Here is a 13,953-nt window from a genome sequence, read left to right as displayed (position 1 = left end):
AACATAAGGAAAAACAGGAAGACTTCAGAACCAGGACTATCCTTTATTATTATGATGAACAATTTATGTGTCTGCTAATAAGATGCTGAAATTTATTATTAATTTAGTGGTATTTTCCTAAAAGTAATCAAGCTCTAGAAATTAGTATTATGGCATAGTTATAACCTTTTGAGGTTTTAAGTATCTTTGCAGAGGTGAGGCAATTATCTAATGAACATTTGGGTAGTTTACAATTCATTGCAAAAAGGAGAGTTATAAAGATATAATTTCTGAAGCAATAGGATAAAAGACCTAAAGAATTTGCACCAGCTGGCCATGGTGGCACACACTGGTATTCAAAAGGGGGATGAGGGAGGAGGATCCCAAGTTCGAGACCAGCCTGGGCTATACTTTGGCTGAGCACCAGTGGCTCAGGCCTATAATCCTAGCTACTCAGGAGGCTGAGGTCTGAGGATCATGGTTCAAAGCCAGCCCAGGCCAGGAAAGTCTATGAGACTCTTATCTCCAATTAACCACCAGAAAACCAGAAATGGTGCTGTGGCTCAAATGGTAGAGTGCTTGTTTTGAGCCAAAGAGCTCAGGGACAGTGCCCAGGCCCAGAGTTCAAGCCACATGACTGCCAAAAAGGAAAAGAATTTGCATCAAAACTTGTAATCTATTTTAGATAAAGGAAAAAGACAAAAGTTAAACTGTACACTGATGATAAATGTAATTAAAATCTTCATTCTAAAATTCAAACACCTTAATTCATAGTCAAACTCTTGATCCAGAAAACTCATTTCAACACAAAGTTCTGAATATAAATGAACATTATGATGTTAAAATTGAAATTTCAAATGGTTTTATCTTTCTTTTTTTTGGGGGGGGGGGTCCGGTCATGGGGCCTGAACTCTGGGCCTGGGCACTGTCCCTTGAGCTCTTCAGCTCAAGGCTAGCCCTCTACCACTTGAGCCACAGCACCACTTCCGGCCACTTTTTGTTTATGTGGTGCTGAGGAATCGAACCCAGGGCCTCAGGCATGCAAGGCTAGCGCTCTACCACTGAGCTGCCTTCCCAGCCTCAGGTTTTCTTTTTTGCTGCTGTTTTTAATGCATTTATAATGTACTATGTGATTTTTTTGTTTCTTTTTTAAGTTTTTCCCCCATGGTATAACCCCTGTTTTCACTGTATTTGATTCTGGTGCCCTGCATCTTGTATATACATTTTTCTAATTAAGGGAGGGGACAAAAAATAACAAAATGCTGAAATAAGGGTACAGGTTGACCCATTGTAACAATGAGATGTACAAGACACCATGTTGAAAACGAACTTTACAACTTCAGGCTAGGGAGGGAGAAGCTGGGGATGTGGGGAGGGAAGGGAAGGAGGGGGAAAAAAAAGGAGGTAAGAATGCTCTATAGGAAATGTATTCATTACCTTACTCATGTAACTGTAACCCCTCTGTACAGTATTTTTACAATAAGAAGATATACAAAAAAGAAAAAAAATGAAATTTCATCCTAAAGCTAATATGAAAATGAAAACTGAAAAAAATCATATTTGTTTCTACTAACTAGTATTCTATGTTTTTGTTTTTATTTAATAGAACATTTCCATGTCTTGTATGTTAACTTCCTTTGAGAACAACAAAAACATTTCCAAAGTACTATGGTCTCAGAATCTAGTTCTTACAGAGAAGGATATCTTTCATCCCAAACAGCTTAGCAACATAGTGAGAATCCAAGGTTACATCAATTAATGATGAAGAATAGCAATTTAGTAGTTAATAAATGTTTCACATTTGATGCTCTTAGGTGGGAGTCTTTGCTGCTCTTGAGCTAATTACTCAACTTAATTAAATTGTTAACTTTATTACATGTAGAATTGACATTTAATTTTCCAACTACAGGGCAAATGTAGAGTACTCAAAAATTCCCAAATGACTGGAAGCAATATAAACATGTATGTATTTCAGTATATAAAGCAGAAAGGGGATTTAAACTGTTCTAAGAACTCAAGCTCAGATTTCCTTTCCAGTTGGCATTTGCTGAATTTCTGGATTCCACCAATTGTCTTTAAATTCTAAACAGGGAAAAACTACTTCCTTAGATGTAGTTTAAAAAAAAACACACATCCACAAAGAGAACTAAGGCACATTTTAAGACAATCAACAACTATTAGCCAATATTACTAGGAAAAAACGTGTAGTGAGAATTGAAACTCAGATGGACTCGGAGTCATAAATGTAAACCCCTACCCACTTTCACTGTCCTTACCAGCTGAAATCTTCAAAAGGAACATAGTTTCTAATAAGCAAATTACATGTCTATCATTCCCATAATCAAAGGATAAAGATCAATGTTTGGTTTCACAACCTCTTTGTCTGCTGAAGAGGTATTCTCAAGTGACAAAGAGGCAGTTGCCTCCATTAATCAAGAGAATGGCTCAAAAACCAATCAAAGCTGCGAAAAAAAAATCACTTTGTAAATTATTCCTGGTCATGCTAACCCATTTCCTGAAAGTCCCAGGGTCCCAGCAAAGTAAAGTATATTTTTTTGCCTCTTGCCTTGCTAGATCATTTTCATTAAGATGGCTTCATTCGGAGAGCCTCTAGGAAAGATGTTGCTGTACCAGGGAAAGAAGAGTGTACATACTTGAAGTATTGATAGAATAGTTTTAGTAACTTAAACTCTTTCTATTTTTAATCTATTTCACATGCTAAGATGTATTTTGGAATTAAATCTTTAACCACCAAAGTCCAATTTGGTTTTTGAAAAGGGAATTTTATTAGACATTGGGACATCATGTATAAGTGTGACACTAGTGAAAATGCTATTTCTGGGAAGAGGAAAAATACTAAGTTCTAATAGAAACACTCCTGGATTTAGGGGTGACAGAAGCAGAGCATGAACAATTTACCTGAAGCATTATTTCCAATCCACAGAAAGTGTGTTTGCTCAGAAAATAAAAGGGGAGGATTGTTTGTCCACAATTTTTAAACCACAATAATTCCTAGTATCCACCAGAAATATTACAACTAAACACTGAACTGAATGTGAGAAAAGGAGACAAGTCTGGAACTACACAAAGCAGGCAAGAGACTGGTTAAGAAGCCAGAATAGAGGCTCAACTAACTGAGATCTGAGCCACCTCCATGCTGCCTTTGGAATTGAGCCTAAATCTACAAGGCAGTCTACTTCCCACTCCAACAGTTCCAGGTTAAAGTCTGTATTTACCACTGGCGGTGGTATGAATCCCTACCTGTCCCACAGTGTGATGGTGTTGGAGGTGGGATCTCTGGGAATTAGCATACAGTGAGGTCACCAGAGAAAGCCTCCGACCCTTACATACTCCAAAGTACATCCTCAAGCCTCCGACCCTTACATACTCCAAAGTACATCCTCACCTGCACTAAGCGCAGAACACAGGAAGACACTGCAAGAAGGGGCTGGCTGCCGCCCAAGACACGAGCCCTCGTCCCACATCCACCCTGCCAGGACTTTGACCTTGGACTTCGTCTCCAGAAATAGAGATGTGTCAGGCCTTCCCTCACAATCAACCTCATCAAAGAAATCACTAGCCTCAGCTTACCACCAAAGACTATTGGATTAAGGAACATTTTATTGATGCTATACACAGCATCAATAAGACGTAATTTTGAATTCATTTTGGTCACTCTGAATTTCATTTCATCTGAGATTCTTCTGGAATCAAGAGATGTCTCTCCACTACTGCCCCAGCCCTTCTGCCTTGCTCTGAGGTCCGGTGGTTAAATGTAATCATATTTTAGAATATGTTTATTACCGGCTCATTCTAGGGCCAGGAGAAACTGGTGGCAGGAGGAAAAAGTGACCATGTGGACAAGTAGACATGTCAAATGATGACTCCCAGTGATCATGAAAAACTAATTTTCTTTTTTGTGCCGGTCTTGGGCCTGGGCGCTGTTCCTGAGCTTTTGCAGTCAAGGCTAGTGCTCTAACACTTGAGCCATAGTACCACCTCCAGTTTTTTGGTGGTTAATCGGAGATAGTCTCGCAGTCTTCCCGCCTGGGCTGGCTATGGAGTTATTTTTGATAACCATTCCACAAAACACAACTGAATGAAAGCATGTCGAAAGCAGTGCTCTAAAAAGGGGAAACTTTAGACACCAGCCCAACATTGATCCTGGATTCGGCCTCAGGCACATTTTCCAAACTTCAGCACCCCCACAGGGAGAGTTCAAGCCAACGAAGCAGACTTACCACACAGACAAGACTGCGTTTAGAGCTACCCAAGCATCTTGGACTTCAGGAGCACAATCCTATAAAGGAAGATAGCACAAAGGAAAAATATCCAAGGAATCTCATGGAAATTCCCTTGAAGTCACTGTCCACATAAAAGTTTTCATGAAGGTAAGACATCAAGAACCTTAGACCAAAACAAAGAAACACATCTTGAAAAAAGGCATCTTAGGAGGAAAAAAAACAGCGAGGAGGATAAAGAGCCAAAGATAATTTTTATCAGCTTTGAAGCACTGGAGAGATATTGGAATTCAAGAACAGTGGCCATACCTAGGAGCAAGGGCTGTGGACTCAGAGCAAATATAGCTTTGTCTTTTCCTATATTGGTCCCATCTGGTATTTAATTAAATATTAATTAAATAAGAATGCTAGTTTGTTGCAGAGCAATAGCTTCTTTCTGTATTTGAACCACTGGAGATATTCCAAGGGTCTTTCTGAAAAAGTAAGGAAAGCAAAACAGATTAGGGCTTTAAGTGGTACAGCACTTGCCTAGCAAGTCCAAATCCCGTAATTGCCAAAATATAAGTACTCCACTCTAGCCTGCCCCTCCTCAGCTTTCGCAATCTGAGAGAGCTTTTCATAAGGGACCCTCCTATGACCTGTCCACAAGTGGTGCTCAGGTTTCCTGGATTTAAGTAAGGAAAAGTGAGCCTTGTTCAGAAGTAATTCTGGGAACCTGGCTGCAAAAGTCAGCTGTAAAAAACAAGAGGAACACTTACCCAGCTGCTCACTATGGGTTCTTTGCTAGTACTAGGTTCGGTAAGTCCTAGGGACTGCTGTGTTTGCTCCCATAGCCAGACCCTAACATGCAGCAGGTATTTTCTCTCTCTCGCTCCCTCTCCCCCCAACCCCCACCATGCCAATGGTTCCATCCCAGGCCTCAGGGTTTACCTGAGAACTGAATTGGGTAAATATCATACACAGTACTTCCACTCCAGCAAATCCACTACCTCTACCAAGGAGCATTGGCCTGGGAAACAAAGCCCCCATGGAACGGTGTTGTCTCATCAGTGAAATGCCTGAAACCTGTCCAGTGGAGGGAAGGCACAGCACAAGGTCGAAACGTTAAAGCCACTGAATGCTCATCAGCAAGACAAGTCCCATGGCGGGGGGAGGGAGGAAGATGAAGAGAAAGGGTCAAATTTCTTTGAAAAGATGCTTCAGCAAAGGAGGAGGCAACGCTTGATAAGAAATGTACTCATTGCCTTGTGATTGTAACCCTTCTGTGTTTTCACAATAAAAAACTTATTTTTTTAAAAAAGAAATATACAAAAAAAAAAGATGCTTCATGCTTCAGGTAACTTTTCAAACTGGAGATCAGGAAAAATGTTTTTTAAAAAGTGAATTTTAGTGGTGATGTGGCTCAAGTGGTAGAGAGCTGGCCTTGAGCTGAAGAGCTCGAGTTCAAGCCCCACGACCGACAAAAGAGGGAGAAAAAAGTGAACTTTAAATACAGTGGGCTTTAATGAATAAAGAGGAGAGGGAAAATCTATAATGGAGGCCAGAAAAGCAGACTTTGAGAGGTAAATCCGATTGAAATACAAGACAAACATGATCCAGAAAGTTAAAAACTGGCGAAAGTAGAAGTAAAATGTAGGGGAGAAGGGGGTGGTTAAGAATTGGAAGGTGGGAGTAGAAGGCATTAGCTGTGGAGTAGAATGAATTACAGGCCTCTGCTAGGCAGCAGCAGGACCCGTCTTCCTGGAGAGCAGATATAGCTAGCTATCCACTCTCATCTCGGTGCTACTAGTAGGCTTCTACAATTTGCAAACATTTCTCAGGAACTCTTTTTGTAGCAATAGAATGAACTTACAAAAAGGCAGGCTGAGAATTAAAACTTCACTTAAAAAGCAACCATCTCCAGGATCAGGTCAATGGTAAGCAAGAGTTCCACCCTGGAGACTAAGCTATTATCACTGATCCTTCCTGGGCTGCGCATGAGAACCAGCCATGACTACAAAAATGAATTCATATAAGGTAAGTACTTGTTTTACTCCAAAATGACGTTCAGAACTTTAAAGGCATATAAATAGTGTGGGCCTAAGAAACCATCCACACATTTTTTTTTGGGGGGGGGGGAGGATCCGGTCATGGGGCCTGAACTCTGGGCCTGGGCGCTGTCCCTCAGCTCTTCAGCTCAAGGCTAGCACTCTACCACTTGAGCCACAGCACCACTTCCGGCTTTTTCTTTTTGCTTATGTGGTGCTGAGGAATCGAACCCAGGGCCTCATGCATGCAAGGCAAGCACTCTACCTCTGAGCCACCTTCCCAGCCCCTTTCCACAATATTTTATTTAATATTCTTTTTAAAAGTCCTAACCCAAATATTTTATCACTTGCTTAACCTTCTTTGAGTACGATTGATTTCATCATTATGGTCATTTTAGTCTTTTTGCTTAGGACAATGTCCTCCTAACTCACTCCAGCCTTTATGTTAAGTACTCTGGCACATTTGCACCATTGGCTGACTCCTAATTCTTTCCCCCTCTTTATTGCATTTTATTTTATTGTATGTATTGTATTGTATTGGCTCCTACTCTACCTGCCCAGTTCATGGTGTATCCAGACATGTAATTCCTAAGTAAAACCAGACCACTAAGATATGAAAACAGACAAGGCAGATCTTGTGAACGAATTTTTATTTACACACTGTATCTAGAAGTAGATACATAAAATCTTATACAATTTCCAAAAATGTGCAAGAAATTACTATAATTCTTTTACAAACCAAAACACATATTAAAATCAATGGACTTTGGATAGCTCATTCTGTGGTGTTTTCAGTACAAATGGTACACACCTGATTTGAAACACACAGGAAAAAGTGTAAACTACAGCAATCTGGATTGCAAGTATTAATTTCATGGCACTCCAATAACTATGAGATTTCTTTAACCCAACATGTATGCTATTACAAAATTTTCTAAGAATTTCTCCTCATCTCTGCATGTAGCATTTGGATTTTTCAGAAACAGCAATTATACATTTTGCCATGTTATGATTGGTCAATAAAAAGGATGCTTATAAAAACTTTACAAGATTAAAAAAGTATTAAGAAAACAATTTGTGTTATTAACGTACCAGTGCCTTTATAATTTCAATGTTATTTATGGAACTGGGTATTGTTCCTTCTAATTCAACAAAACTGTCTATTGCTGGTAGTGTGATTTCACTTTCAATCAACACTTCACATTCGATGAAAAATTTAAGATTGAAATCAAAACATGTTATTCTGAATCTTTGCTGAAGTGGTATCTCTCAGAAATATGAAATATACAGTAATTTAATCATGCTCCTGAAAGCACTGTTGCTAAGACAGACTTGTAATACTAATAGACAGGCTACAGAAACCACGAAGATCTGAGTAACTTGGATCCTGTTTCAATTAATACTGGCTCAGAAACTGTCATACCTATTCTGTTTTATTTCCTATAAGCCAATGATGTATGCTTTGGGCACAGAACTTTATTCAACAGCAAGAGGCTGCTCTGTACAGCTGGTTTCCTTAAAACATTTTTAGTTCTATGGTCATTTCCGGTGATGGTAGAAATGATCTAAGTTTTTTCATTATTGCACCAAGTAAAAAGAGAACTGTTTTACTTAGAGAAAAAGATCTTTCAAGTACTTCCTATAGCCTTCTTACCTGTGACAATGGCTCACTGTCCGAAGCCTCAAAACACTTTCCAGCTTCCATCATGCTTTGTGATCAAATATCTAATTTTAAAAATCCTGATTCAACCGTCACAATAAATGGATAGAGCATTCTCATTTTGTCTTCAGATTGTTAAGCATCACTCACAGGTTGTGTCTACATCATCCAAGATAACAAACCGAATCCAAAGTTTTAACCCAACTGTATGGAGACTTGCTAAAGGACGAGGACTTCTCTCTTTCCCCACTGTCCACTCTTCCCAGACGAAGTCAGATGCCTGCAGGGCACTGGACTATGATGTCAAGTGGATCTCTATCTACACAAAAGCAGAAAATGTCATAATACGTCTTGTCGGCTTGTAAACTTAATTTCTTAGCAAGTTTATTGACTTTTCTCCAAGAACTAACAATTTCAAACTGGACTAGAAGAGGGCACATTCCTCTAATAGCTTTTCCCATTAGAACCTCAAACGTGTCCTCCAGAGCACAGCAAATACAATTTTTAAAGTATCTGAATGAAAATGAGACTAACTGGGTAGATCAAACACACGGCATTGTGAGAAAAACTGAAGCCAGCCTATATCCGTGAGTCGGGCTGGGGTGGTTCGGAGACCTCTGTACGTCATGGGCTCTGGGGGACACACAGAGAAGCCATCTCGACAATCTACCATCAACACACAGCAACTCCGTGACGACACCTGATCTCACAAACGCACAGGGACTTTCAACTTACCCTAGATATATTTTCAGTTGTTTAAAAAATAAATAATTCTGCAAAAAAATAGCTAAATGTCTTGCATTAATTTGACAAGCCTACAACTCTGCAATAGTTCTTAATCCAAATAGCTTATAGTGAACACTTAAATTATATTATTATAGTATATCTCATATTCCATCTCATTAGGGGAAAACATAATAGAAAATGAGTCTTTGTAACAAGGTACAACCAACATTCCACCAATATTAAGTACCTTTTCCCCTTTAAATAAAAATACCACCACATCATATTATGGCATTATGCCTTTTATTGGTAGGATCTCAATTCTGTCCTAAAGAAACACATAGAAAAGAGATTGTTATATTTGAATCGCAAAGCCAGTCTGTTTGACCCAAGCTTTCTCCTTGTTTTATTGAGAAGAGGTGAGACAGGAAAACTAGAAGTCACAAAAGGAAGAGTCATCTCAAACTACATGCTCCATTGAAGATGGAATACTTTTCCTTAAAGCTTGTATCACTAGGAGCATTTCCCAGTTGGGGCAGTCTTTAAATACATCACAGAATCATGAACTGAATAAATGCTCTGGATTTCAAAGTAACTGGAAATGATTAGGCATTATACCCTTTCTTCAGCTGGCAGAGGGGAAAAAAATACTCTGTCTTTTCAATTGGTAGCATATATGACAGGAAAAAGGACTTCCACTCAGTTGATATGGTTTAACAATTTTTCTCACACGATGTTCTAAAACTTATGGTTCATTTTAAGTGGGGGCAAGTGGTCAGATTTAGCACCTTTTAGTGGTGACTATAGAAAACAAAATCCGTAAAACAAGCTTTTATAGTCAATTCCATTTAAAACTGTATTTTTAATGTTGTAAGATAATCCATATGTGAAAATTAGTTGTACAATCAAATTCACCAAAGAAAAAGGCTGAGTAAACTAAAGAAATCTGATGAAACATTTAAGCAAAGTCTAGATAACAGAAAAGTGCTCACTCAGGAGAGTACAGTTATCTTTTATTTCTACAACAACAGTTGTGGTTCCACGACTCTTTAACTTAGGCCAACTTATACCCGAGTTGAAGGACAGAAAAGGCAACAATTTCTAAACTGGTGGTATATATTTCTTTACAATTTTAATGTAAGGCCATTTATTAAAAGAGACAAGATGAAAATGAAGGCAACAGAAAGATCCTACCTTTCACAATAAAAAAATTTAGCATAACCTTAAAAATAATTTAGAAAAGTGTTGTAAAACATGTTGTAGATTTGCATTCCATTAGCCAAGATTATGCCAATTCATAATTCTGAATCATCTTTTTATAGTATGAGATTAACAAATCGTTTTCAGTGTTTTATCACACACACGTTTATTCAACATTATCATTTGAAAACGGGCCATTTAAAGACAGCAATTTTCATTTGCTAAGTTTCATTCAACTTAGGGTTGAATACACATGAAATGTGCTTTTAATGCATAAAAATCACAGTGGATAGCAGCAAAGGACTAGGGGATTAAGGAAAATCTGATAATTCACATTGTGATTATTCTGCAATGAACATAATTCACACTTCTAGAACCTCAAGACAACCCTTTTTAAAGAACCAAAATAAACCTACAACACCTTGCAGACACTTCCCTACCCCTAAAGAAATCGATGACGCTTTTACACATAAAACTAAAATAGTTATGGCAGCAAAGGATTTTGATGGCGTTGAAAGTTTGTAAACTGTATTTCAATCACTTTTTCTTATTCCCAAAGTGCAAGATGCAGGGTTTGCAATCGTTCAGTAGTGCTTCTCCTGTAAATAATCCTTCATTTTGTTTGGCAAAGGCAGTTTCTGAATTAAATCTATTCTGGTATACTGACGTATAACAAAACGACACAGGTACTGCAGAGAGCGCACCTGCATGAACCGTGACACCGGGTTGGTCAGTCTGACAGGGTAAGTGGCAGATCCAGGTAACCGGGACCTTGAATAACAAAAAGCTCCGTTCTCAGAGTCCCTGATTGAATGCTCAATTAGATCTACTATAGACGTATGTCCTTCCACATCTGGCTGTTCATAAAAGCTAAATCTACCATTAGAGTGCTCGATTCTAGTGTGAAGTGTTTTACCATGGGAGCGAAAGCTCAGGCTTAAAAGGTAACGGTCATCAGAACTATCCCGCACAAGAAAAGAGCCATCTGGCACATTTGCCAGCTTCCCTTCTGCCTCCCAGCGTGTGATCGGTCCCCAATACCACCCTTGTTTTGCAAGTTTCTTCAGCTCCTCTGTCAGGCTTGTCACAGCCATGGGACCACTGCTCTGCACAGAGTCATACACTCTGGCAACCCCAGGAGCAGAGTTAGGATCAAAATTCAAATGACAGCGCATACTTTCAGCCACATGGGCGTCTGGGCCAGTGAGTCCACTGAAGTTCCTTTGGATTTGACTATTCTGCATTGGAGGTAGCAATGGTGAGAGTGGAGGGACATCATCATGACTTGCTCTGGGGCTCTGCAACATGACTCCTGTGGTGCCAATCAGTAAGCCATTCACAGACTGATCCACGAAGATCTCTGGGCCAACGACGAGGTCCTGGTCTACCTGATTCTCTTCTTCTGGGAAAGAGCTCCCTCCCTCCTGAGGAGGAATCGCAGAGACCTCCATGGGTGAAGAACTGTCCAGACAATAGCTCCTCGATCCTTCCAAAGGGTACATCCCGTCGTCTAAAGGCACGGTATACTGAATGTAGTCCTGAGGCATAAGTCCAATAACTACAGGCACGTGATCGTCCAGGTGGAGACGCAGGTCTCCCGTGGGGGAATCAGAACTCTTGAGTGGAATGCTTGGCTCCTGGCACACAGTTTCCGACTGAAGGTCGTGGAAATCCTTTCGCACGCCATTCAGGGATGGGCTGGGGCTGGAAGAGTGAACCAAGGCCTTGACTCGCACCTCCATTTTGATGCACGTCTCCTCAGAGTTTGTGGGCCGCAGAGGCCAGGGTGTGGGGCTGTAGTGGTGGCTGCGGAGGGAGGTGGACCTGATGGGCCTCTGGGCTCTGACATCCTTGAAGACGATGGGGGCGGAGGAGGAGGAGAAGGTGTCCTCGTCGGCGGAGCCCCCCCCGGGGGGCGTGCTGCCTTTGCCTTTAGGCTTCTGCTTCACCGAGAGCCGCCTCTTCAGGGTGCCCATCAGGCTCTCACTCTTGGATCTGGGTTTCCCCCCCTTCTCCTCATCGTTGAGATCACAGCTGGCCATATCTTTACCATAGCAGCCACCAAACAAGGAGTCTTCTTTTCCAAAGTCACTGGCTAATGACGGTGGTTGGACTACCATGAAGTCAGTTTCTTCTTTGCTTTTATTCAAATTAAAAGATTTCCGGAAGGTTTTAAGACTAATTTTCTTCATTCTGACTAGTTACCGCTAATCTGAGAGGATCAGTTTCTCTCTGGAGTATTATCCCCAAACATCTGGAGAGGCTGCAAAGCGGCATCTATGTCTTTTTCCAGGTTCATTTAACCTTTGGAGCCACTCTCTGAAAGGAAAGAGAAATAGCTTTATTTCACTGAGTTTAGCTTCAATCTTAAAAGATCTTAAACCTTTGCTTCAAATCTTTTTTTTCTTCAGAATGACAACTCTGGCCAGGCATGGTAGCTCAAGCCTGTTCTCAGCTACTGCAGAGGAGAGCCGTTCAAGGCCAGCCTAGGTAAAAAATTAGTAGACCCTGTTTAAACACACAAACAAGCGCTGAGTCTAGTGATCCACTCCTGCCAACCCAACTAGGCACACATAAGAAGACTGTGGTTCTAGGCCACCCTGGGCAAAAAGACCTTACTTATCCGGAAAAAAATTAATAATCTAATAGAAAATGGGGACAGAAGCACAGCTCAAATGGTGCAGCTCTTTTCTATCAAGTGGAAAGCCTTAATTCAAACAAACAGTCAGCATGAGGATTTTTTCCCCCCAGACCCAGGGCTTGAACTCTAGGCTTGGGTACTGTCCCTAAGTTTCTTTTGTTCAAGGCAAGCACTCCACCACTTGAGCTACAGAACTACTTCTGGTTTTATTGAGTAGTGTACTGGAGATAAAGCGTCTCATTGAGTGTCCCGACCAGGCTGGCTTCCAACAATAACTCTCAGATATCAGCTTCCTGAGCAGCTACAGGTGTGAGCCACCGGCACCTGGCAGCATGGGAACTTCAGATTCTGCTTCACAGCCTGTGCCATGGCTGGGGGGTGGGGGGAGGTGGCAAATGTGTGATGGTGTTTCAAGAACCACCCCACACTCACCATCCTTTCTTTTTGTGCCTGCATGAGTTTGGTTTTATTTTATTCTAACTGTATAGGCCAATGTTCCCTTCCCTCCCTGCTCTGTCTAGCCCTTGTTTATCTCAGCCACAAGTTCTGATCACATGCTCTGCTCACCACCTTGCTGAGTACTAGAAAGACACTCAAGAGAGAGGGTACAACACAGCATGGGAGTGACACGAAGCCCACTCCTTAACAGCACTCGACATGTGAGAAGCTGTTTAGAAATGTCCCCTTTGTACTCCTGAGTGAGTCCCTTGAGAACAAGGCTCATCCATCCCATATTCCCCATGCCCAGAGCAGAGGGACAGTGACAAAGAGTGCTTGCAGGCTGGGCCTCTTCACCTGGAGCTCCTGCTACTCAGTCCCTTGGCAATTCAATGTGGTTCAATTCATTGTAATATGCAGGCCCAATCCCTTTATGTCCCCGCCCCCTCACTGGTGGGAGGGCAGATCCATGAATGGAAATTTACAGTAAAAATCCATGTGAAACATAATGGCAACAGAAGGTAGGAGGTGAGGCGGAGAGACAAGAGCAGTTGGCTGGTGTGTAAACGGAATCTGCAAGGAATCCATGCTTACTAAAAACCATTCAGATCAGACAGCCTGTCAGGATCAGCAGTAGCGCCTCCATAAAAAGAAGTTTAAAAGTCTTACTATCATGTACTATAGTTTTGAATACACTGCATAAAAAATAAAGTGCTTCTCACTCCTGAGTGTAAGGGTCCTGTGAAGCCCCTCTGCCCTGGCCTGTCTCCCTCTCACGCGCAACTCCCCTGAGCACAGACTAACCGCCTAAGTTTACAGCTCAGTGCTTCCCACTACCATGTATCCATACTACAGAAAAGCAGAGATGCTATTACAATTTAGCAGTTATTTTTCTTCCTTTTTATATTTCTTCCTTTTTACATTGCCAACCCATAGACAACTCAATCCTAGTTTGTGGAAACAGTCCTAGACATTAAAGTCTATAAAAAGTCCTATTAGGCCACATGATCTTTATCTCTTTCCTACATTTTCTAGGCAAAGATT

General features: G+C 40.9%; 1 protein-coding gene across 1 annotated transcript in view; it reads right to left on the bottom strand.

Moving 5' to 3' along the window:
• Nucleotides 1–6,883: 6,883 nt before the first annotated feature.
• Socs6 (suppressor of cytokine signaling 6) overlaps nt 6,884–13,953 on the bottom strand; it is a 31,144-nt gene continuing 24,074 nt past the window's right edge. The window contains exon 2 of the mRNA XM_042693492.1: nt 6,884–12,149. Coding sequence (XP_042549426.1) covers nt 10,415–12,022 — 1,608 coding nt within the window. The 5' untranslated portion in view covers nt 12,023–12,149 and the 3' untranslated portion in view covers nt 6,884–10,414. The remainder of the gene's footprint in view (nt 12,150–13,953) is intronic.

This window comes from Dipodomys spectabilis, unplaced genomic scaffold, assembly GCF_019054845.1.
Source record: "Dipodomys spectabilis isolate Male_0828 unplaced genomic scaffold, ASM1905484v1 ptg000169l, whole genome shotgun sequence".
NCBI lineage: Eukaryota > Metazoa > Chordata > Mammalia > Rodentia > Heteromyidae > Dipodomys > Dipodomys spectabilis.
This window is presented reverse-complemented; position numbering and strand designations above follow the sequence as displayed.